General features: G+C 46.1%; 1 protein-coding gene across 2 annotated transcripts in view; it reads left to right on the top strand.

Moving 5' to 3' along the window:
• WTIP (WT1 interacting protein) overlaps positions 1-24,584 on the top strand; it is an 84,035-nt gene extending 59,451 nt beyond the window's left edge. Inside the window, exons 4-9 of one of the 2 annotated variants that reach the window (XR_014616508.1) lie at positions 11,818-11,880; positions 14,279-14,409; positions 15,486-15,537; positions 17,259-17,327; positions 20,619-20,898; positions 23,884-24,584. Coding sequence is in view for 1 of the 2 variants with exons in the window: in XM_084215418.1 (XP_084071544.1) it covers positions 11,818-11,880; positions 14,279-14,409; positions 15,486-15,537; positions 17,259-17,327; positions 20,619-20,771 (468 nt within the window). In the remaining variant the exon portion in view is untranslated. Of the gene's footprint in view, positions 1-11,817; positions 11,881-14,278; positions 14,410-15,485; positions 15,538-17,258; positions 17,328-20,618 lie in introns of both variants that reach the window. The other variant, XM_084215418.1, reaches the window with a different exon arrangement.
• Positions 24,585-25,953: the final 1,369 nt, after the last annotated feature.

Raw genomic sequence — 25,953 nt, 5'->3', positions numbered from 1 at the left:
GGAGGGGCTCAAACCTTGGAGATTTTTCATTTGAACTGTGTTGGAATGTACTTTCCCCATGATCAAAACCTTTCATCCAGACTTAATGACATGATTGTTGTTATTAGCTTGTAATTTCAGCCTAAACACAAGAATTTTAAATCTAAAAATCTTAATCTTTTGGAGAACATTCAGTTTTCATGGGGTAGGGGGGGAAAACTCTTTAGTTCAGGCATGTTCTGTAGTGGATTTCTGAAGAAAGATACTTGCAGAGATTTTCTCAGGAAAACCGAGATTAAAGACCTGATAGGAATAAACTTTCTGCAAGTTAGGGAACTGTTGGGACATTTGAGGCACAGATTTAAAAGCCCAGACTTCCCACAGGTGTGTTTTAGCAGATTCCCAGTAGCAGAGGGATGGGGGAGCAGCAGATGAAGGGACACTGTGTAAGTCAGCAGAGAAACCAAACTCGGATGTGATCCCTGCTGGTGGTAATCTTGCTGCTGCTCAGGAAGTAGCTGCATCTTCTCTCAGCTCCCCTGAGCAAATGTCATAGCAAGAATCCCAGGAATTGCATGAAATCAAACAACCTTGCCTATTTTAGAGTTCTGTTAACAGGGAAAGCACAAAGCTTTTCTCAACATTGAAAGGAAACAGGCTGTAAATAAAATAGCCATTAAAAAGGAAATTATTTTAACTACTTCATCTTCCCAGGTCTTCCTCTTGAACACTGGAAACACAGTCCTGTCTAAGAAGAGGCATTTTCAGTCCAAAGCAGAAAATGAAATGCCTTTTGTGTATAACTGAGAATTTCAGTGTCCACCATGACTCCAGTTCTTTCGGGCAGCAGGATTCCCTGCCGCCACCATGGCAGGGGAATGTCAGGGAAGTTAGGGCAGGGGGATAAGAAAAAGATTATTTCAGTTTGGGAAGGTAAACAGATCCAGTCTAACTGCATTTTATTAATTAAAATAATATAATATTAATTGCATTGCTGCTGAGGAGATGCAGCCTGCCATGGTGTCCTTCCTCTTTGTCTGTCTGGGAATTGCTCAGGAGAGTCAGATGCCCCTGTTGGCCTGGCAGTGGGGTCACAGCTCTGTGACAGCTTATTTCAAACAGGGCAAGGGTTGGAGCAGCCTCAGCAGCCGTGGGCAGGAGGGGCAGTGCTGTCCCTCAGGGCACTGCTGACAGCCAGGTGAGCACAGGAGGGGCAGTGCTGTCCCTCGGGCACTGCTGACAGCCAGGTGAGCACAGCAGGGGCAGTGCTGTCCTGTCGGTGGGGGACAGAGGTGGTGGCACCTGGAGCCTCCCTGGTGCCTGGAGGAGAGGCTGTCCCCTTGCCAGGGAGGGCTGTCCTTCCTGCAGAGCTCTGTCACCCCACTGCTGCCTCTGCTGATCCCACTCATGTGCTGCAGGTGCTTCTTCCCTGTCATCCCTGCAGGCACACTGGGGATGTCCAGTGATTTTGGGGCTGCAGTGAGTAGCACCTGAACAGTGATGGGCAGACAAAGAGCTGAAATGGCTCTTGAAGTGAGCAAATGCAGAAAGTTTTAGTGAAGAATGGATATTATTTATGGGTTTCTTCCCACTGTAGCTGCTAGACATAGTGAACATCCTATAGATGTCAGTATTTTATTTCTCCTGCAATACCACATTTTGCTGTGCTGGAGCAGTCTCCAGAGCTGCAGTCCGTGGCTCAGATGGGATACCTGGTTCTTTAACTACCACTCCCTCTGACTAATCAGCTCTTCCACTCAATCAGAGGTGGGATGTGGAATTCACTGCAGTGTCACCTTGGGCCCTGAAGCCAAGACCTTGGAAAAACCCATTTTCCAATCCTTTCAGATGTTTGGCTCCTGGAAAAGCCCTCCTTGGCTAAAGTGTCCCCCTCAAGGTCCAGCCAGTGCTGGGTCCAGCTGCTCCAGGGGTCTTCTCTTCTCTTCTCTTCTCTTCTCTTCTCTTCTCTTCTCTTCTCTTCTCTTCTCTCTTCTCTCTTCTCTCTTCTCTCTTCTCTCTTCTCTCTTCTCTCTTCTCTCTTCTCTCTTCTCTCTTCTCTCTTCTCTCTTCTCTCTTCTCTCTTCTCTCTTCTCTCTTCTCTCTTCTCTCCCTCTCCCCATGGCTCCTGTGCAGGTGGCATTTGAGCAGGGCACAGTTGTCACTTGAAGCACAGTGAGCCCCTGAGAGCTTTGGCTGCCCAGTGCTTCCAAATCATCAGTGAGGAGCTGCTGGCATCAGCCTTTCCAAATGTGCCCCTCTCTTGGAAAAGGGCTTTTGATTTGTGGGCACAGGCTGGGGGTGAGCTGGTGCTTGTTACAGATGGACAATGAGATGATTGGCTCTCACAATTAAGGGATAACCACTGTGTGAATATTGAGAGAAGCTTTAGTGATGTGTGGTTATGTTATTGTGGTTTAGATGTCCTCTGTTGTCCCCACAGTGCCCTTTCCCCCTGTGTTGTTGCCATCAGACAGCCTGGGGTGTCTAGGGCAGGGGAAAGAAGAGGGGCACAGGTGTCCCTTACCTGGGGCAGCTGGGAGGGGAAAAGCTCAGGGGGTGCTGAGGGGGTGGGCATGGCAACACCTGAGCTCCAGTGCAGTCACAAAGCAGTCTGCAGTGATAAATGGCACAGAAGAGCTGCCTGACAGACTTTGGAGGGGGCAGGGCTGGCTGGTGCAGCCCCCAGGGGTATCAAAGCCTGAGCTCCCCCTTGAAGATGAACTGGGCACGTGGTGTGCGCAAGGGCAGCTCCCAGAGCTGCAGCTTTTTCCTTATGGAGTCCTTTTGTTGTAATTATATCAAGGTTTAATAAACCTCTTCAACTTTTCAGAGTGAGCAGTTGTCTCCCCACTGGTGCTCCTGGTGAGCTCTGTGAGGCTGCCCCTGCCAGGGCCACAAGGTTCATCCTCCTGGCAAAGAGTGTTCCCACCTTTGCTCCTGCTGAGGGCACATCCTCCACACCAGCTGGTTTATTTTGCTCTGTCTTTGCAGGGGAGAAGTGTCAGAAGTTTTTTCCCCACTGGTGCAGTTGCAGGTGGGCAGGGGATGCCTCCTCTGGGGCTGGGAATCCCCTGATCCCTTGCACGGAGGACCTGGAATTCCTCTGCCCCCCTGGGTTATTTTTGTCAGCCTCCTGCTGCCAGCCCCGATTAGCTGCACATTCTCTCGGTGCTTAAAGCCTTACTGGCTAATTGAATGAAGTGAATGAATCAGATTGAAAAAAATAAATACACGGATAATTCTACTTCTGCCTAAGAGATTGCCTGATCTGTGCCATTTCCAGGAGGATCCTGCATGTGTGAGGAGCAAAAAGAACAAAAACAACCCCCCACACTTTACATTGCTTTGCTTTAGCTCTGGGGAAGATCCAGTTACTCCTTTAAATGCCACCTTAAAGTAACAAGTCCAACAATACCCAAGTCTTGCCCCAGCCCTGTTAGGAGCTGTTATTTCATGAAAGGAAATAAAACAAATGACAGTTTAATCCTTTCCTGAAAGCTCTTTGGACACAGATGGCTAACTAGCCATAACAGAGACGCTGTTCCTGGTGAAGTGAACAAAAAATAAATGCCTTACTGTATAATAAATAATCCCAGTCAGATGGTCGTGTTTCATTTTGTTGATAAATTGCTGCATAATCATGGATGAAGGAAAAATAATTTAAATTTGTCTTTCCTTTTCTGTGCTTAAATATCACGTAAAGATTTTTTTTTAAAAAATACTGTTTTGCTTGGCAAAAAACACTTTAAGAATGTCACCAAAGCAGCCTGAATCTAAGATCTACTATCTATCTCTTTGCTTTTTTTCCTCTTTTTGAGAGGCTTTCCCTTCTTCTCTTGAGGTAATGAACATTATTGAGTGGGGGTCCAGTAGAGGTTAAGAAATGAGAGAATTTCCCTCGAGGGAGGAGATGAGAGGGAAAATGAACCTCGTGACAGATGTTAGTTACATTGCTTAATGCACTACTGGAAGAGGCTCAGATGCTCTGGAAATAACCTATTACAGACACCACAGGCTGCAGTGCACTGCTGTAAGGTCATCCCAAACTTCCCCTTGTAAGATTTTCTCTTTCACTGTCTTAAAACTTTGCCAAATTTAATCATTTAGGCTGAACTTCTTCGTGCTAGGTTTTTGCCTCTGGCTGACTTTGCTGTCATTAGTTGTTGAAAGTTTCATCTAGAGCTGTTCATCCATTTCAGTGAGTAAGACTGGAGGAACTCTGCCCTTAAACCCTCAAAGAGAAAGGCTCTAAAGCTTCAAGTTGCACTTGACAACCATGAAGAGACTGAGTGCCCTGCAGACCTGCAGGAGCCTTTGGGTGTCCTCTCCCTGCCCTGCCCAGCCCCAGAGGGCTGTGGCAGGAGGAGGGCAAGCAGCCCCGAGCCCCAGCAGAGCCCCTTGCAGCTCTGCAGTCTCTCTCCAGCCTTCCTTCTCCTCTCCATCCAGGCTGGTGGGGCTCTGGGTCCCTTTGTCCCCCACCCCAGCCAGGACACTTCTCTTTGCTGGTCTCTGCAGTGCAGAGTTTGGCTGCAGAGGACACAGAGGGCCTTGTCTCACATCCACAGCTGTAAATGTCACAGTGATATCAGAAATGCAGAAGTTGTCAGGGCGTGCAGGAGCAGGGGGCAGGTGGGAATGGAAATGCTCAGCCTTTCCTGGGGAAGGGACAGGATCTCACTCAGGAGCAGCTGAGTGATGGGCACTCATCAGAGCAGGGCTGCCACCTTCATCTCCTGGAGCACCAAACACAGCAAGACCCTTACCCCAGCAATGTAAATATTGATACTAATGAGGCTTTTCTTCTCAGTTTGTGCACATGCTGTTTTCCAGGCCTGCCAGTGTGGGAAATGGCCTGTCCCACTTGCTGGGGCCCTCAGAAGATAGTTTTTATTTAGTGTAATGGAAGCTGGTGTCAGCTGGAGTCAGAGGTTTGATTTTCCATCTCAGTGACTATAAATGTTTGGAAGTCCCCCTTGGGAGGGAGCCCTGGGACTGGTGCATTAGTCAGAGAGCCCATTTCTGCTAAGTGAGACTCAGAAAAAAATACACTCAGTTGAAAAGGTGAATGATTGAAGTTGCAGCTTGTGTCCATTTCCTGTTGATGGGAATCACAGAGCACATGGAGTTCTAGATAACTGGGAGGATGCTGTATTGAGAACAGACAGACAGAGAACAGACAGACATGGCAGTTTATTGATATGTTTAAAGAATGATGGGGTCAAAGCTTAGAAAGGGATTTGCTGCAATATTCCTGATGTACTCAAGCATAAGGAAATCTGTGAGTGTTCTCAAGGTGCTGGTTGCTCTAGGTTGGGCCAGAAGGTTCCAGAGTCAGCCTTGCTGTCACTGAAAACAAAGGCAGACAGTTTATAAAGGCAGACTGTTCCTGTTGGGGGCACGAGGGAGTGCAGTCCTGTTGCTGCTTGTGTATCTCTTGCTCCAGCCTCTCCCTGCCAAAAAAAATTGAATCATTTTCTTCCTTAGTTTTCCCTAAGTTTGTAGTATGCCAGTGGTTCTGGGTGTGTTTTATAAATGAGTTTGACAGTAATGATGATTAATTGGGGTATTCTGAATTGCAGCATTGGGTCAAACCTACAGATGGCCTTAAAATTCAAGTTTCATAGTGTGTAGGGATATTGGTCAAATATTGGTCTGCCTCTGCACTTTGGGCTTGGATGTGAACCAGCGTGTAGAGTGTCCAGAGCTGACAGTTTGGGTTTGCCTCTCAAATTCCAGAGTGCTGTACCCTGGATCGAGAAGTTTCAAGTCCATTGAAGCTGGTGGCAGAAGTCTCGCTGTCTGCAGGGGGAATCTGGGTTTTCTCCTGGGGGTTCTCCCCAAAGATCCACAGCTGGAGCCCATAAGCAAGGAGGGAAGCTGAGGGTGCAGGACTCACCAAAGGGCTCACTGGGCAGCACTGGGGCCACAAGAGAAACCAGCTGGAGTCCTGAGACATCTCTGGTTTATGAAAGAGCAGTACCCAGGTGGTACCTAGGCCAGGGGGTAACACAGAGAAACAAAATGCAGGGAAATTTCAGAGTGTGAGTGAGTTCTGTGCTCAGCCTTTCCCGAACTGGGCTGCAGGTTGTTAAATGAGTTGTAGGAATCACTCTCTGGGACATGGCAGAGGAGACAAGAAGAGGCAAGGACAGACTTCTTTCTGAGCTGTATCACTACTGACTACCTTTTGTAACCCTCCCATGTGTTATATTTGCTGGTGAAGTGTTGGAAGAGCCTGTTACCAGCTCCAGTTGGTTTCATGCCAGATAATCGCTCCACTATTTCCTCTTGAGATGGTGATCCAAATAGTCAGACTATCCATTTTTCTTAATATTCCATTCAAAAGTAAATTACAATAACTGAAGCACACTTAAAAGAGCTAGAGCTCTTTCTAATTATGTCTTAACTCCTGCCAAAACCTTGGAAACAGACAGCATTAATTTTTTTCTTTGGGAGGGTTAGAAAAAGACCCATGTGAGAAAGTGACATGTTTCCACTTTGGTAATAAACGTTGGTATTAGCTGCTGTTATGTTCTGAATTGAAATCTCTCAACAACTGTTTTGAATAAAATCCAGATAATTTTTGTTCCAGGAAGATAGGTTCTTGTGTAAACAGATTCTTTCAGTGCATGCAGTAGATGGTGGCAGTGACAGTAAACAACTTGCAGCAGAGTACAGCCCTGTGCAGTGTGAATCGAGTCAGTAAATGTTGGGCTCTGTAATATGATGCAGAGTTAAAACCCTTGATTCAGCCTTTTTCCTTGATCATTATCACTGTGATGCTCCCACAGGAGTTTGTTTAAGGAAGATCTAGGTAAGAAAATCATTAGTGGCTCCTAATTACTCACCCAGCAATCACAGCCTTGGTGAGCGCTCAGCCAGGGTCTCTGCAGGTGCTGCAGGAGGTGCATGGCTGGCCTCTTCTCAGGGGCTGCAAAATGCCAGAGTTCAGGATCAGCAGAACTCCTGGCACAGCTCTGTGCATGGCCAGACTTCTGCTGCCTCTGTGCAGAGTGTGGAGTCCCTCTGTGCCCTGTCCTTGTCCTTCAAACACAACAAAGTGCAAAGACAGGAGCAAGGAGGCAAACTGCTGTGGGGTGTTTCCTCACAGACAGCAAGGCAGAGTGAATGAAGCAACAGGGTACGTGAGGGAGTTTCAGCAGGATGAAGAGTAAAGTTCTGGACTATTTCCCTTTAGTTAACCTGTCACCTGCCACGAGGCTCCTTTACCTTTGAGCCTAAGAAGGGCCCATTTTGTCCAGTTCATTTGAATCACTGCATTGGAATATGTGTGTAAAAACAACAACAAAACCCCATCCGCATGAAACCAAATTCGATATTTGCTCACTCTCTTAATGTGATCCCATGAATTTCTTACATTGTTGTGTCTCATGTAGTAAGGGTCCCATGCAGAGAGCAAACAATGCAGCAGTGAGAAGACAGATGCTCTGCTAATGGGAAACCAAGGAGCAGAGAGTCTGTGAGGGATTACAGGCAGCCTGGGGTTGGAATACGTTATTAGCATAGCACCCAATTCAGAAATTAGTTTTCAGAATTAAATGCCTGAAGCATTTTGGCAAAACCTCCCTATCATCCCACTCAAAAGCTCTGAAAGAGAGGAATCCCAGGCCTAGGCTGGGCAGTGGGTGACTGTGCAGGGCTGCAGCAGTGAATTGGAGATTTTACAGCTTCATACCATTGCCGGGGCAGCAGCTGCCACACCCACTGAAATGTAACCCACTGGCTCCGCTTGCACAAACCTTCAGCAGGTTTTGGACATCCTCATCAAAGAAGCAAATGGGCCTGAATGAGATTCCAGGGTCTGTTTCCAGGAGGAAGGTTTTGTTTTGCTGAGTGCAGAACAGCAGGGAAGAGCAGCAGCCCCTCCTTGGGCACAGTCAGGCATGTGAGGGAGGAGCAGTGACATGTCTTTTCAAAGGCTGACATTGCCTAAGGTAGAAAGTTTGGGTCCTGAAGCCTTTTTCAGGAACACTATTTTCTGAATGTTTTTCTTTTGGAAATCACGATGGGAACGTCAAACTTTAAAAGACTCTGGTAGACAACCAAGCTTCGCTCCAGGACTGAGAACAGGCAGGAGAAATTGTTTCTCATAGTACTTGCTGGGATTATCCTCCATGCATAATTGTTCATTATATGCTCAAAATTCATTGTTAATTTCTTTGAGATATATTGCATATTAGACAGAAGAGTTATAAATCCCAAGATTATCACAGGAGGATGCTAACAGGCCTAAATATTCAGGACAGAAGGGGTCTTGTTTTCTTCTTACATTGAAACAAAGACTCTTGGACAGGATCATTAGGGATATTTTTTTTTTTTGCCTGTTTGATAATCAAAGTATATTGGACAGCAAACAAAAGAAAAGTTCAGCCAGCCAAGTCTTCTACTTTATTTTTACTCTGCTATTCTAACATAATTAACATATTTCTCAATGTTTATTTAGCTTCCCAGAGTGTTATTTTATATAAATATCATTGAGGAGCTGAATTACAAAGTCTTCATTTGTGCATATAAAATGAGATTTTATTATTCTGGTAGAGAAGACAAGGACAAGGTAAATAAGGGAGAAAACAGGTGAGACCAGAGTTAAGAAATCAGGAGAAATAATATGCCAGCTCTTCAACTTGCACTTTGTTTCCTTGGCATCCTGGTGAGCCCAGCATTGTACTCCTGAGTCACAGAAGGGACAGTAAAGGGTAACACTTCATTTTCAGCTTGGGATTTCAGAGCTGGTCCTTTAATAACAGCTTCTCTCAGCGTTTCTATATGTGCTCAAGGAGTATCTGTAATAAATAATAGGGAGAGTTCAAAATTCCATTTCCCATTTGTTGTGGATAGAGTGTCCATAGACTTCTGACTGTTCCCACCCAGACTGACATTGGTTTTATTTACATCACTTTGCTGCTCTGCCAGCAAAATGCTTTATTTAGGAGCCTGGCACAGAGGGAACCCATCTATAGAGGAAGGCCAGAACTGAGCCCCACATTGCTTAGGTGCTGAATGAAACTGCCCAGGAATGGCACAGGAACAGGAGCCAACAGAGCTGAGATTTGGCTGTTCCATGAGGGTCCTGCCTGTCAGCCTCTGTCACCTGACTGCTTCACCTCAGCCTGTTTTTCATGTCTCCAGGTTGGGAATGGGGGCTGCTGTGCTCAAAAGCTCTTTTTACTCCTCTGACTCTGTCAGAAATAAGAAAGGCTCTGAGTCTGTGTAGCAAAACCTTCTCCTCTCTCAGTTACCTGCTCACAAGCCCTGGGGTACCAGTGCTTCTCCCTCCCAGCCACGCTGGGAGCCCACCCTGGTGTGCTGAGACAATAAAGAGGCTCTTCTGCCTTGTCTGCAGTCTGGAGCAAGTCACAACTCCTCTCCCAGTGCACACACTGGATCTCTGAGGGGTGTTAATAATCAAGTGCTTCAAAGACAGACGTTGACAATTTTAATTAGTATTTTAAAACTTTTAAATTCTGCTTCTAAAATTCAAAGCTTAGTACAGTAGCTCTATTTGAACACTCCAAGTTAGGATCAAACAGTGCAAAGAAGCAGTTTTCAGTAAGCTCCAGAAATGCTGGGAAAGTCATTTATTGCTTTTAGCAGCAGTGCCCACAGTGCTGCCATCCTGTAGAAAACAGTGCTGCTGGGCTCTCAGGCTGTTATTCTTTTCCAGCCCAAACAGATTTAAAATACAAGCAGACCTGGATCCAAAACCCTGATCTCCCTGACCCAGACCTTCAGTCTGTCTGGGATGGACTCTGTGACCAGGAGAGAGAAGAGTGTAGTGGTAAAGGACAGCTCCCTGAGCCTGGGAAATATTTTGTCACTGCTGTTAAGGACTTACTGCCATTTTGCAAAGTCTTCTTAATGGGGTAATCCAGTTCTGGATGTGTTTGACTAATAACAATTCTCTTGTTAAAAACAAATCATGGCTTTAATTTAATAGGGTTACTTATATAAAGAGTGATTTTGTGTCAGCCTTTCTTTCTGACAAGCAGTATAATTTATGACAATCTAGTTAGCAATAAATGCCATTAATCTGACCACTGTGCCATTCCCTTCCTGGGGAATACTGTCCCCTCTTAGTCAATAGCTGGGTGAATGCTCCTTTGCATTCCTTATCAAATGACAGCCAGATGGTGCTGGTAAATTCATTCCAGCAGGATTTTAGAATTAGCTGGATTTGTGCTGTTGTTAATCCTCTGCTGTCTGTGTCACTGGGACCTGCCCACCTGTTTCCAGTAAGCCTGGGGGGGTTCCCAGCCCTAGGAACAGTCTGGCCAGAGGGTTACTCAGCCATGGGGCAGCCAGGAAATGTCCCAAGCAGTGAGACCTTTATCCTGCATCAGTAAGAAAAACAAAAAAGCAAATAAAAGCAGCGCCTTGCAGCAGTAGCCAGCTAGGACTGCCCACCTCTGTATTTGTTCCTCAATGCCCTGATCTCTTCTAGGGAAGCTTCAAAGTTCCTTAAGACTGCAGGAGCTGTGTTTCTTAGGGCATGGTGAGTTTTGGGTGTGACAGCTGCTCTATCATTTACTGACTTCTGGGCCCATCCAAGTGTCTACGAGACCTTTTCCTCCATAATCACTTTGTTGCATAGCAACAATAATTTTGTCTCCAACCTATTGATCCAACAGAACATGCAATCCCCTCACTCCAATATAAAAGAAAACATATGGCAGCTCCAGGCAGGGAACCACAGGCTGTTGATGAGAGGGGACAGTTAATCCCCACTGAACCAGGGGGGAATGGAGCAAGATGCACTCTCTTGGGCTCAGAGGATGCATCAGGTGCCTGAGCCAATTAACCTGGGTTCTGGGAGAGGATCTGCTTTATGTTCATCCTCCCCTTCCTCATCTTTTATGTTGTGCAACTGAAGCACATTTCAGGTGAGCAGTGCTAGAGGAGCATCACTGGGCAATGCCCCCAGGACAGTGCACACACAGCTCTCAGCTGAGATGGGCTGCAGAGCTGAGGGGAAGCTTCAGGCCCTGCAAACACCAGTTTCACATGGCTGGAGTTCCTCAGGGAGATGTCTCTTGTTTGTAGGCTGTGGTTTGGTGGGTCAGGCTGATAACCTGGATGGTTTTTCCATACCTCTAAACAGAGGGCTAAAAGAAGATCTTGGCATCTGAAATGGGATCTGCTTTGGGACAGGAGCACAAAGTGAAGGTCAGGACTGCAGAGAGCCTTGGTCCCAGGCAGACAAAGCCTCTCCCACAGCCATGCCCCTGGCTCTGCAGCCTGGGCTGGAGCTGGGCTGGGGACCATTGTTCTGAGGTACCTTCCTGCTGCCCACACTGTGCAGCCAGCCCAAGCTCCTGTGAGTGCCCTGCTGGATTCTTCCCTGCCTGGAAGGCTTGGTACCCACAAGGCAGCTCAATCCTTCTTGGGCTTGGGTTCATTTTTCTAGCTGGCAAATAGCACTGAGTGAAATGTGGGTCCAAAGTCTGAGGTGGCTAATTTCAGCAGGATTTGGGAGGTGAGTCCTATGTTGTTTTAAACAACCACCAAAAGAGTCAATTCAAGCTGGTTTCTGCTCATCAAACACAAACTTTCCATAAAGACTTTAAAAAAATCAGACTTACAATAATAGTGTAAGTCTGTAGCATGGGGAATCTCAGTGGAAATATTGCAGTGGACCAGAAGGCCAAACTGGTCTCTGAACATGCTGCAAGAGCCAAGAGAAGGTTTCTGAGTCACTGTCTCCCAAACCTGTGTCATACACAGCACAGGCTGGAAAATAGCACAGCCTTCACCTAAAAGGTATTTCTGTGGCTAGAGGAGTGGCTACTAATGATCCTTTCTTTTCTGTCATTTTAACAGTATTCAGGTTTTCAGCAAACAGCAGACAAGTGCTTTGTTTGTGGACACCTCATAATGGAAATGGTAAGAGACCTAAACTCCTAATGACAGGTAACTTGGGAAGTGCACTGTGAGACATCTGCTTTTCCCTGCCCAGGCTGGTGTTGTGTCTTCACTGCTATCAACATAGTTTTTGAAACTGAGACAGTAAATAAAAATACCTTCATGCTCCATTACTACTATTAGGGGCAGAAAGTTTGGTTTCTTTGCTACCTAAGAAGTTACTCTGCCATTTGTGAGTTAAAATAAAATAGAATTTTAATACTAAAGGGGGAAGGAGAGCACAGCTTCATATGAGAATATGATAAGGAACGTGGTGGGTGTGCTCTGTAAGACAGCAGATAACCAGAGCTCAGTCATGTGGATGGAATCTGGGATAGAGCAGAGGGACATTATCAGTAGTCCTGAGATTCGTCACCTGCTCTGTGACTTGCTTTGTTTACCCTCTGTTGCTTGCTCCACGTCATTTAAAATGCATTATTGCCACTGGGATTTTTAGGGAGCCAGCAGTCAGAGTTACTTTTGTAATAAAAATAAAATCAAAGAACTTTGGGTTGGCCAGATCCTACTGACATCCTTTCAGTGGGTGAAAGTAGGAAGAGTTAAGTGTGCTCTTCCTAAGCAGAAATTCCCAAACAAAATGAAGTGCTTTGCACAACGAAGAAGGGCAGATCCTGCAGTGCATCTGTTTTCCTCTGGCTTTAAAGTGTGCATGCAGCTCAGTGTGCCTAAGAGAAGTAGCTGGTGTGTTGCCCACACGGAGGTTCAGCCAGAGCTGGAACGGGGACTTCACTAATGAGGATTCTGGCTCATATTCTGGCACCACTGGTTGGACAAGGATATTGTTCGTTTTAGCCCAAGAGCAAATCTCTGGAGTTGTGTCATGCTGGGAGGGGGAGGGGTATCCGTGCTTTGAGCTGGCCCTTAATTGCAGAATCCCAGGCAAGAGTCCATAATATCTCACTGGTGGAACTCAGTAGCTGGAAGCTTGGCAGGTGCTTGTCTGCCTCTCTGCCATCAGCAAGCGTGCTCTGATGGAAGGAAACAGCTCTGGGAGCTCCAGGAATTCAGCACTCCTGTTTGGGTAATTGCAGCGTGCTCCTGCCTGGGAGCCTGGCCCAGCCCTGCCGAGTGCTGGCCTGGGGCAGAGCTGGGGCTGTGCAGGGCTCTGCAGGGCTCTGCAGGGCTCTGCAGGGCTCTCAGGGCTGTGCAGGGCTGTGCAGGGCTCTCAGGGCTCTCAGGGCTGTGCAGGGCTCTGCAGGGCTCTGCAGGGCTCTGCAGGGCTCTCAGGGCTGGGTGAGGAGCTGCCCTGTGCTCAGAGCCTGTGGCTGCCCAGCTGTGCCAGGCTGGCACTGCGCTGTGCTCCTGCAGCAGCACCAACCCCAGCACAGGGACCACCAGCTGCCTCTGGCTCACAATGGCCTTCCCACTCAAACAGATCTGATACCACTGAACTACAGGGCTTCACCAGAGAGGGAAAAGAGGTTAAATTAAATTGGCCTTTTTTTCTGCATTTCTTTCCTCTTGGTTTGGTCTTTATTCATAGAATCACCTGTAGGGCCATGGGACCTTTTTCTGTGTAGGTTTCTCATCCTGAACTTCCCAGCAGCTCCAAGCTGAGTGCTGTGCTAGCAGCTGAAATTTTGCAATTACCTTCCAAAGATACTTCTTACACCCAAAATGTGTGGAATTGGTCTTATAATCTGTTTAGAGCTGCCTGAAAGTGATAGCTGGGTCTCACTCTTCCCAGGGGCTTGTTCATGGCACACTGAGTGTCACGTACAAGGATGTCAGGAGTGGGGGATCTGTTCTGTAGTAGTGCAGCCAAGGTTGCATCAGACCTTTCCCTGAAACCTTTAAAATGCAGCAGGGAAGGTCAGCATGGGGAAAGCCTGGGCAGTGCATGGATCAGTATCCAAACACATGGATAGTGGTGGAATTTTATCAGAAACCGATGGGCCCCTATGACTGAGTGATAACCAGTCAGTAACTCTGAGATTTATTTGCTTGTTTTGATGTTTAACATTTTGAGTCATGGCCAGTTTGGATTCTGTCTGTCACAGCCTGTTAAGTTTTGTAAAGTAACTCTGTATCCCAGTGACTTGTATTTGGGATTTCCCCAGAGATGGTCTGTGAAGCCAGTTTTAATTTCCATTGGCAGTACTGGCCCTGCAGAGCTAGAGCTGGTGGGCTTAGCCTGATTTTTAGTTCTTGCTCTTCCTTGGGAGCATATTGAAACCCACTAAAATAAGCAAGCTGATTGTTTAAGAGGCCCCTTGCTGACAGATCTGCAGAGTGGTAATTTCATCCTGGAGTGCTTTTCTCTCTGTCATTATTAAGAATGAGAGAGACACAGTGGTTTATGGGGAGGGAATATCTCATGTAATCATGCATCCACTTATTTTGTTGTTTGCCTCACAAGATCTTACAGGCCCTTGGCAAGTCCTACCATCCTGGCTGCTTCCGCTGTGTGGTGTGTAACGAGTGCTTGGATGGAGTCCCCTTCACTGTAGATGTGGAAAACAATATTTACTGTGTCAAAGACTACCACACGTGAGTACACAAATCCACTGCGTGCTCAGCAAAACTACAGCACTTAAACCATTGATGTAGTTACAGGCCTTGGCATAAACAGAAAGGTCACTCTTGTTTGCTCAGATGTCCCTCAACTGCTTCTTTCATGTGTTGCATTTGTAAAGTATTTTAAGGTTTGTTAAGCGGTGCCTTATGGGCCCAGGATGGCACACAGTGGCCAAGTGAGGCTGGGAAAATCAAATTGTGTCAGAGGATGGGCTTCTTGGGGGCTGTTCCTCTACTTCCTTCAGGACTAACTATACCAGGCCACTTCTGCAGGTGTTGGTAGGTTCTGCTGGCTGTTCCATGAGCAGAGGTTCTGGCAGTGCTTGACACAGTGTAAGTTCTGTTAAGTGACACAGAAGACATGTAATAAACAGTTACTGTTAGAACAATCTGAGCCTTACCTGACAAAAGATAGAGGTTTGAGAGGTTGCTTTTGGACTCTTTCCTGATGCCACTCAAAGGCAATGGGATCCTGCTCTTAGCTGCAGTCAGCCAATAACTCAGGTATGCAGCAGGAGCAAATCACCCTGAATTCAGCCCTGTTGGTGCCAATCTGAGTGTGTTACAGGGACACAGTGAATGTTGGCCCAGTGACTGTCATAAAATGCAGCTGTGGGCCATAAGCCCATTTGTGTATTTTGCTGGTGGATTCTGGCCACAATCAGCCCCTCTCCTGTTTAGGACACATGGTTATGTCTTTCTGATGGCAGAGTGAGTCCCTAAGTCAGGAGCTGCTTTGCAGTCAAGCATCAAGGCTCTGGAAGAGTTGGAATGGTTTTATAAATAAAGGAAGGAAAGAAAATGGCATATACAGGAAGAGAGGTGGATTCACTATGCCTCAAGGTTGGGAAGACCTAAACAATAAAGTTGGGATAGATCAGCTTTTCCCAAATCTCCTTTTCATTGAACATCATCGAACAATTAGAGGTGCTTCAAATCCTGTGGATCTCCATTTTACTAAAAACAAGGCATGGTTAGAATGGCTCTCTTGCTTCTGCTTTTTGAAGATGCTTTAAATGTGATTGGAACACTTTCTTCTTGCACCCTAGGGTTTTTGCACCAAAATGTGCTTCCTGTAACCAGCCAATCCTCCCAGCACAGGTAGGTGTTAACTCTTGGGGAGAATAGCTGTTGGCATATGGGCACTTTCTAAAAACACACTAAAGGCTTCTCCTTCCTCTCTGAGAATCTGTACCATGTTAGATACTAAATTAAACACAATTCAGCAGCAAAGTCACTCCCAAACATTTCCAGAGGTTGCAATAGTCATACTACTCCTACAGCATAGTACTTTTTATCTTTAGGGTGCTTTCCAGGTCTTCATCAATCCATTAGAAACCTCATTTAACTGAAAACACTGACTGGGACTCCAAGAAGAAGTCAGGGAGTGAAGCCCTTGAAGAGGCATCTGGTGGTTGCTGACCCTGTGAGGAGGCCACACAGTCCTGAGGTGGCAGTGGGATGGAAGTCCTTAAAGGGGTTGAAAAGGCAACAACAAAAATGGAACCAGGTGAAGCCCCACTGCAAGCTCAGCCTGTGCTGGCAGTGCTATTGGCACAGTTAGCCCAGAGTGGGGCTCCCTGGTGGGTGCAGGACCCTCTGAGCTGCCTTTGCTGAGGTCACTGACCAGCTCATCTGTAAGCAAGGGCCTCAGCATCTCCCTGCTTTTCCTCTCATCATGTTTACAGCACCAGAGCTTCCCTCCTCTGAGCTGCTGTGCCCAGTGAAGCCTGATGCTAGAGCCTCTCACATCTCATCATCTGCCCACCTCCATCACTCTGCCCATGACTCTCATTTGTCATTAGTATTTCTGTTAATTGGCCAAGTAACCAAGCCCCAAAAAACCCTATAAAGGCTGAACCAGAACTGCTGTCCTGATGGCTTGTGAGGAGAAAACCTGTATGAAAATGTCACTGAATTTGGGTCTTAAAAAAGAATTCTTTTTTCTTTTCAAGCAAGAAAGAAAAAGAAATAAAAGGCAGTCGTAGTGCTGACTCACCTGATGACTAGCAGGACACACTCCATATTCTTTCCCTGGGAGATTTCCTGGGTTAGTTCCAGTCTAGCAGTGCAGGTGCTGACTTGCCCACAGCTTCTCTCAGACATAGTCCACATCATATCTGGTGCTCTAACCACACCTGGGACTGGAAACAATGCAAGGCAACCAATTTAATGAGCTCTGTCTTCAGAGGGGATCAGGGGCAGAGCCTGTGAGGTTACAGAAGGGTATGGGCTGCTCTGCAGGGCCTGGGGCTCAGCCAGGAGTTGCACAACTCTGCTGAGGTTTAGGCTGTGCAGGTGATTACCTGCCAGACTGGTGTGTCAGTCCCTGTGGGGACACACGGTGACACGGGCATGTGCAAGAGAGCTGTGCAGCAGATGATTTGAGAGGAACACAAGTCCTGGAAATCAGAGCAGGATGTATGCAAGGAAAAGTTACCCAATGAGCAGGTTTTTGATTGGTAATTTGTTCAGATCCTGGGCGCCCTTGGGAGATTACTTGATTCCAAGACTGATTTGTTCCTTGAGGATGAGGCTTTGGCTACACTTCCCAAATGACCTCTGCAGTTCAGATGTGCCAGACACCCAGACTGCTGCTGCACAGCTGAGGAGTGGTGCAGTGCCCTGCCCAGGGCCCAGACCTTCAGTGCTCACAGAGCTCTGCTGCACGGGGCAGAGGGGATTCCCAGGGACACAGCTACCCAGAGCCAGAGCTGGGCACTGCAGGGAGGCTGAAAAACGCTTCTGAGACACCACTGTCACTTCTGAGACACCACTGTCACTTCTGAGACACCACTGTCACCTTCTCTGTGCTCCCCCAGGGCTCCGAGGAGACCATCCGGGTGGTGTCCATGGACAAGGATTACCACGTGGAGTGCTACCACTGCGAGGTGAGCGCGGGGCCAGCGCGCGGCAGGGCTGCCCTGGGGGACCTGCTGTGCCCTGGGGGGGACCTGCTGTGCCCTGGGGACCTGCTGTGCCCTGGGGACCTGCTCTGCCCTGGGGGGACCTGCTGTGCCCTGGGGGGGACCTGCTGTGCCCTGGGGACCTGCTGTGCCCTGGGGGGACCTGCTGTGCCCTGGGGACCTGCTGTGCCCTGGGGACCTGCTCTGCCCTGGGGGAACCTGCTGTGCCCTGGGGGGACCTGCTGTGCCCTGGGGGGGACCTGCTGTGCCCTGGAGGGACCTGCTCTGCCCTTGGTGGAACCTGCTGTACCCTGGGGGGGACCTGCTCTGCCCTGGGGACCTGCTCTGCCTTGGTGGGACCTGCTCTGCCCTGGGGACCTGCTCTGCCCTGGGGACCTGCTCTGCCCTGGGGACCTGCTCTGCCTTGGTGGGACCTGCTCTGCCCTTGGTGGGACCTGCTCCGCCCTGGGGACCTGCTCTGCCCTGGGGACCTGCTCTGCCTTGGTGGGACCTGCTCTGCCCTTGGTGGGACCTGCTCTGCCTTGGTGGGACCTGCTCTGCCCTTGGTGGGACCTGCTCTGCCCTGGGGACCTGCCCTGCCCTGGGGACCTGCCCTGCCTTGGTGAGACGTGCTCTGCCCTTGGTGGGACCTGCTCTGCCCTTGGTGGGACCTGCCCAGCCTCTTGGGGACCCTGGTCACCCCCTGGGCTGCCCTCCCTGGCTCTTGCCCCCCTGGGCAGGTAGGGCTCTGCCCCACAGCTCCTGAGGAAGACAAAGGGGTGAATGCTGCCTGGGCTGGAAGTGGTGCTGCCATCACCAGTACTAAATTAGTTTTGGAGGGTTTTTCACAATATATTGGCTTCAAAGCTGGGCTTGGTTTGTTGGGTTGAATTTTCTCAGTCCTTCTGGGTGGGGAGTGAGCAAAGAGTAGGTGCCAGTTGTCTTTTTCCTCATCTCTAAGTACAGTTTGTAGGGCTCTGACCTGAGGAGACTTGAATTTACATTGGCTGTGCAGGAAAAGATTCTCACTGGAAGGTTTTTCCATGCTGAATGAATATTGATTCTTTACTAGGAAAATTACCAGGATACCATTGACTTTCTGTCACTTTTCTGGGAGTAGTTTCTTACTGTGCAGAACATTGAAACATTTATTGCCACAGATTGTGGAATTAGTGCTCTTGCTTCAGAGAGGAGACCTGAATTCATCCTTGTCCTGCAGCCAGGAACATGAGAAGGGAAAGAAACTCACTAAGCTGAGATCAGCCAAAAACTTCCCTTTTGCTGTAGGTTTGGCACTCTGACACAGCACACAAATATCCACACAGATCTTACCTGTTAGCACCAGGGGCAGAAATACAGCAGTGCTGCGTTCAGGCACTCTTGCATGAAGGTTTTACAAAGAGTTTTCTGACTGAGAGAGAAAATAACAAAATTCAGGGCATCTTGAAATGCTATGTACTTAAATGTAAGGAAGGCCCCATCCTCTCAGCTATCTCCTTTCAACAGACACCTGACACTCCATCCAGTTCTATTAATTTTTCAAGAGAAATTGGCACAGGAAATCACAGGATTTTGGAGAGCTGAACTTCCCTGCTCCTTCCCCCAGCTATTGCTTTGTGCAGGCTTCCCCTAAGGTGACAGCTCCCTCCCCTGCTCTCAGGCTATTGACTTTATGCTGCAATGTCCCACTGGGGGTTTATTTTCTGTTCTGTTTCATTATTCATTTCCCCATTCTCCTCCTCATTTGAGGCAAGTCAAGCTGCCTCCACATCTGCCCAGAAAGGCAGAGTGCATTTATGTACAGAAATCAGCAGTTAGCAGGGGTGGGTTACTGCCTGATGCTCTCCAGGCAGGCTCTCTGCACGCTGCTGTCCCCAAATGCTGCTGGAAAAGTGAGTGCCACTATTTTGAAGTCCACAAATGCACATGAAGACTTTAGCAAAGGCTGCTATGACTCAGGCAGCCACTCCTCATCTGCTGCTGGTGTCACCCTCAGCTGGTGGCTACACAGTCAGTGGTCAGGTTGGAAACTTGGCAGCTTTTCTGTGTCATCTCTTTCATGTGCAACCCCTTCTGTGGAGGAGTTCAAGCCCTTCTGCAGGTCACTGGAGCCCCATTCTGAAAGTGGCAGGCTTTCTCCTTGCAGAAAGGGAATTCAGTTTTGGAGAGAGAAGATACAAACACTTGGCACATTTGTAGGGCATCTGAAATTGGTAAATTCTAATTTTTAATCTTGTATAAATTGCTATAAAATCATTATTTAATATGTAGCAACACACAGAAAATTACCTTGGCAGATACTTTAATTAAGACCTCTCTAAACTAACACTCCAGTTTCAAAGCTTACTTTAAAACCCATTTTCAGTCTTATTTCAGTATTGTAAAATTTGGGGATTTAAACTTGAGCTGTGAAAGATGAAAAATTATACTCTGTATTCAGTTAAAAGCTTTGCATTTGTTTTCAGTACTAAAACCACCTGGATACCCAGTTTTTTTCTGTTTGGCTTTTTATTTCTTTCTATCAAGCACACAGATAAATGCTCAGAATCTCTGGTTTCTCAGAACTGATCACAGCAATCATTTCTAACATATTTGAGACATTAAATCTGAGTACCAAACTTCAATGATTCCCAAATGCCCTCAGAATTGCAGTGATGGCAGTTGGGAATCAGGGTGGTCTCTTTTGCAGTGTACATGAGAGTCAGCAGGCAGGATCACTGTCAGCTGCTTTTCTGTTTGTCTCTCTGTCTGTAGTCACGTGTCAGTCCCAGAGGTACCAGCATTTCCACTAAAGATGGACCACTGGCCTTGAAGTCTTTAAGTTCTTTTAATTCCAAATTAGAGAAAGTGTAGACCTGTTCCAGAAGTAAGATACATCACCTCTCCCCCTTTTTGCCCTCCCCTCTCATTCTCTGATTATGTTCCCCCCATCTGGCTCAGTGCCTTGCTGCAGAATCAGCTCCCCCTCTGTTCAAACCTCTCCCAGGTTGTATTTGTCAGGGTCAGCCCCTGGCCTGCTTTTAGGCTTTTGATTTGCATCACCATTTATTAGCTGGAGAAGAGAGCAGAAGGGGAAAGAGTGGAGGAAAAAAGGCTGGGCACTGCTACAGCCTGTCCTGTTGGATCTCAGGAATGTGAGATGGTCAGGGTGCAGCTCCCTGGGAGCTGGCCTGGGAGGCAGGGGGGAGCTCCTGGGGCCCTGCAGGACGGAGCAGCAGGGCTGGGAGAGGCCAGCCTGAGTCACTCACTGATCTGGGATGTCTCTCTTCCTTCTAGGACTGTGGCTTGCAGCTCAATGATGAGGAAGGCCATCGTTGTTACCCCCTAGAGGGCCACTTGCTCTGCCACAGCTGTCACATCAGGCGCCTTAATATCAAACTGCCATCACATCCACCTCCGAGCTACCCCATGCATGTCACAGAACTCTGAAAGACATTTCCATGATCAAAAACCTGTTGGAAAGAAGACAAAAATCTAAAAATTACTTCTGTGTTCCTTTAAAGATGAGGTTCCAGTAATCACCATCTACACCAGCTATTTATTTTTTGAATCAGAGGTGAGGGGTCCTTTTCTGATCTTGTACATATGCATTCTTTTCTCTAGACATTTTCACTGAGGCACCGTCTACTTGAACAAATAATTCACCACTAAACTGTAACTGTAAATGGCAGCATTTCTAAAAACAATGGTACAAAGGGCTGTTCTGCACTCCCTGCTCTCTTCCTTCACTGGAGATTTCACCCAAGTAAGGAGTGTAGAATTACTTTCCAAAAGTTAGCACCTTATCATATTGCAGCAAGCATGATAAGATAAATGCTAGCATTTTAGCTAGTTTTGTTGAATTCTGGTCTTAGAGAATACTTAGATTCCAGCAGTAGGGAATAGGCAGCAAGAAGGTGTTTTAGCCAGGGCAGTTTTCAGCAAGGTTAAAGAAGGGTGTTCTGTGAAGAAGTGTCAGGCCAGCTCTCCATCCTGCAGGATCCCACAGTCATCCAAAGATTAATTATTTGGCTTGTTCAAGAAATGTGGCAAGCCTCTGATGTAAAACCCACAGTACAGAGGATTGTACCCAAAAGATTGGCACATGCAGGGTCAGCAGTTGCAGCCCTCTGTAACTGCTGGCTGTGTAGCCGTGGCTTCAAAATGCATTCCTATCAACTGGACCATTTGGCACTTACTAAAGAATTCATCTTTCAAACCTGTTTTTTATTCAATAGGGTTCTGTGCAAAGGTACACTTGTCTTTATACTGCTTGTTTTATCCAAGACTTCATTTGTTACCAACTGCTTCGTGATTGTATGTTGAGACATTATTAAAGAGAGGCACAGTGGTTTGGTATTACCTTTTCAGCTTTGTGTTCTTTTCAAGATTACTTTTCAACTGATTATGATGATTGTCTTCATTGGAAAGCAAAGTACAGTATGGCAGGAATAGTAATTTAGAGAGTCAGACCACGAAACATCAGTGTTTACAACAAGTGTTAGCTGTACATGGAATGTACACACTTTCATGTTTTGCATAAGCTTTTACAGTACCCTCAGACCTCTGGGGAGAAATATATGTCTTCCATATAGGAAGTTAGATGAATCTTTTTTTATGGTTTGTTTTCTACCATGTGCTGATGTTTTACATGCAAATCACACATCTGTATGTCAAAAAAATTCTTTGCATCCTCATGAGGATTGACTCAGCCTTCCTGAAGCTGCAATTTAACATTGCTGTCTTTAACTGTATTCAAAGTTACAATAAAATCAAATTCTTCAGCCCCAGAGGAAGTAGAAATACCAGCCTGGATTCTTGGCATGTGTAAATTGGGCCATTTCCATGCCAGTTCTCAACACTGGAGAATCTGCCCGATCCGTTCGGAAACGATCCCGTGTTAAATCCAGCCTGCAGACTGATGGAATGACTTATTTGGCAACACCATTGCAGTTTAGTTTCTTATGCTCCATTGACTTTTTGAAAGCCATTTGTGGTGCTCTTGAAAAGCACAAAGAGCATCCAATGGCCACTAATTCCTCAGTGGAATAATTAACTCCCTTAACAGAACTTTTTGATAGTCTGGAATTTCCTTATGAGGAAAGGTGGGGGGAAGGGGAACAGGAAAAATTTCTGAGAACTATTTTTTCTGTTAGTAAGGAACAAAAGGGATGCTTTCTGAACTTCTGCCAGACTTCCATTGGCCTAGATTAACCTGTCCTACTGAAGGCTCCTGGGCAAAGTAATTTTGTAGTTAATATGTATCAGTGTGTAATTAACATTTAATGTGAATGCCAGGATTTGAAGTAACTACAGTGCAGTCAGTGCCCCATTTCTGCACTGTGGCCCAAGAGGACTGGCCTGCAGATGAGAGTCCAGGGGTGCACCTGCACTTCTGCATTTGCAGACCCTCCCTCTGTGTCCATAGTCAGCAGCCCAGCCTCAGGAGGAAGTGGAATTACACATGCCAGCAAATGTTGGAGAAAGGGGGAAAAAATGTCTTAAACTGGACTGTATGACTAGGTCAATTCCTTCAGGTTACTGCAAACATGGAAGGTGCCAGAGCTTCAGGATAAGCTTTTAGCATCAGCTGCAATGGAATGCATTTTCCATTGCAGGAGGGTGCTTTGGACCACATTTAGCTTTGAGGCATTTTCGCTTGCATGTCTTTACGTGCAGTCTTTACCCAGATTAAGAAATCATTAAAATACATCGAGTAGGTTTGGGTACATTCCTGGGAACAAATAAGAGTTACTTGCTGAACTGGAAAAATGCTTTGCTCTACCAGTAGAGAAGCAAAACCTTCACACTGACAGTGGACAGAGCTGGAGGTGACTCACCCTGGCATTCAGCCCAGTCCTCTGCCAGCACCTTCCTGAACACTTTGCTTCCATCAGGGGCAGGTTTAAGTTTCCAACATACTTTCCAAGGGCCAACACACTTTCAAACATGTACATACCAGACCATTTCTTCTTGTTTTGTTCAAAAGAATCATCCTGTAGAACAGAATAATATTTAATTTCATTTGACATGCTGATTTTTCAGTCTCTTGTAGTTCTGTGCAGTTCTGATCTGTTAAGTGTCACCATGGTAAAAATTCTGAAAGGTAGTATGTCAATATAGAATAAGCAATTTGTTTAAAACCAGAAAGCAGCAGCTGTTGTTCTAGTATTTTCTATAGACAGATGCATTCCATTACTGTATTACGAAGTGCAGCTTTGCTTTTCCAGCATTTACTATAAAAACTGGGGCTTGAGTGAGATTTGCCAGGTTTGGTTGGCAAAGAGAAAAATAAAATCAAACCTAAAGTAATGATGTGCTGCACTCTTTAGTGCTAGTGACAGTTTCTGCACATTTTACCTCCTGCCTGGGGAATAATGTAAATGAGAACTCTCGTTTGAATGATTTTCTTACGGAATATCCTTTTGTTAAATCAGTTCAACACAGATGAAAACTTCCTGAGTTCATTTTACAGTGCAATTGTTCTTCAGAAGCCCTTACTGTACTTTCAGAATATTTCCATATTGTTACATCAATAACAACCTGCTCTCATTTGCATCAGGGCTGCCCTTCCCACTGGGAGGGGAATCTCCCCAGCCGGTCCCTCCCACAGGAGGGTGTGTTCCAAAGAAAGGACCAAAATCATCCTTTGAAAACAAAAGAATGCACTCAGAGAATCGAGCTTACAGAGAGGGTTTGTTTGGGTTTCTTTCCTTTTCCTTTTACGTGTGTGCACGTGTGTGTATATATTTTGTAAGGTGGAGCTTCAAAAGGAATACATGGTTAGAGGAACTCTTTAAGACCAGAAATTCCAGAGTAGTAAAGTAAACCAAAGCTCTAAAGGAAACAAAAGCTGCTTTCTTGTGTTTCAAGAAAAGTTTAAAAGTTTGTGATTCATCCTGTAACTAATGCCGTAACTAGAGTATATAATTTGACTTAAATTAAGTTTTCATTTGAGAAATATTTTCATTTTCTTTAAAAGAATATAGTTTTCTTCCAAGAACTTGGACCAACGTTGATTTTTATTTTGTAGGAAATATATGAATTCCCAGTTTGTATATCATGTAACTAGTTTACATGCTGAAAATATACATTAGTTAACTATTTTTGTATATATATATCCTTGTAAAACCTTTCAATGTGCTTCTGTCTTTTAGTCTTTAGAATGACTTGTGGTTTTGTGTTTCAGTGTTTGATTCCCTTGATTGTTGAAGAAAAAATTGGGAAATGTAGATTTATTTATCTAAAGAAGAAGCTACTTGCTATCATCCTAAGTTATTTAATATTAAAGTCAGAAGTTTCATTTAACCTTAGATGCTATAATCTGCTTTTTTCAATAAAGACATTTTGTAGTTATCTCTGGTTTTGTAATCTGATGCATGTAAGTATTTTATTTTTATTTAATCTAGGTAAGCATTAAAACAATTTTCAGGAACCCTTGTATTGCCTACAGAAATGCCTAACTGATATTAATTGATTGCAGCTGCATTCATGAAAGATTTTAGTCCTCTAGTGCAAGTGTTACTAATTAAGGTCTAAAATGTGCCCACAGCTAACGTTCTGCAGCTGCACTTAGAAAAGAATTTAGTCACTCTGGCACTTTTTAATTAAGCTTTAACCAGTCTGGCTAGTTCACATGTCGGACAGTCAGTATTGAGGAACACTTCCTTTCAAAACTCTCATTATTTTTTGGAGTGTTCCACAAGAGAAATATTTGCCTGGGCTATGAACTTAGCTTGAAGCACTTGGACCTTGGTTTGGGGAATTTTCTCTATATTCCTGCTAAGTCACAGTCATCCAGAAACTGGCCAGAGCTCTGATAGGATCAAAGAGATGCATGTTTGTCTATTTTGCCTTTCTGAAGATTTTGCCACGTTCCTGTCTCCAGTTTCATGGCAGAGATGGGAGCCTGCTCACATTTACCTTCCTCAGCCCGTGGTCCTGCAGGAGCAGCTGTGTCTGTTGGGCAGGAGGAGCACTGGTGTCCTGTCTCCAGCTGGCCAGGGGAGAGGACAGCAGAGTCCCTTCCTTGTTTCCTCGTGGTCAGTGTCCTTCCTTTCCATCAGGATGGGCAGTCTGCTCTCTGCTCACTGTTCTTCCCTGCAGACATCAAACACTCCCAAGCTGCTCTTGGGGTGTGCAGCCGCCCTCCCATCAGAGGGGCCTCTGCAGCTCTGCCACCCTGGCTTGGCAAAGCAAAAATGACTTCACAGCTGCAAAAGAAACTTCCTGGAGGTTTTCCCACAATGGCTATTTTGGCAAATTTTTCTTCTGCACAGTCAGAATGGAAAGAGTTACAGATGCCACAATTGTTTTAGGGACAGTCTGCACTTCGGTGCTTTGAAACAGATGTACCATACTTCTGCAGGGCCTTCACATACATGCTATTTTCTCCCTCATTATTTTCAAAAATTCATTCAAAATGAGCAATCCATGCCCTCCTTGAAGAAAAAAAAAAAAGCACAAAGACTGGCCAACTCAAAGCATTTTAGCAGGGCCTTACTACATGGGTGACACAAATGTACTTAATAAAAATCTAGGACATCTTAATGCAGCAAGAATTCACACCAACTCATAATCAACTGACTGAAAAGAACAGAATACTTCAAAACCTTAAGTGTTCCATGTGGGC

Source organism: Fringilla coelebs (assembly GCF_963513975.1).
Source record: "Fringilla coelebs genome assembly, chromosome: 14".
In the NCBI taxonomy this organism is placed as follows: domain Eukaryota; kingdom Metazoa; phylum Chordata; class Aves; order Passeriformes; family Fringillidae; genus Fringilla; species Fringilla coelebs.
The sequence above is the reverse complement of the archived record's forward strand: the minus strand, read 5'-3'. Positions and strand labels throughout refer to the sequence as shown.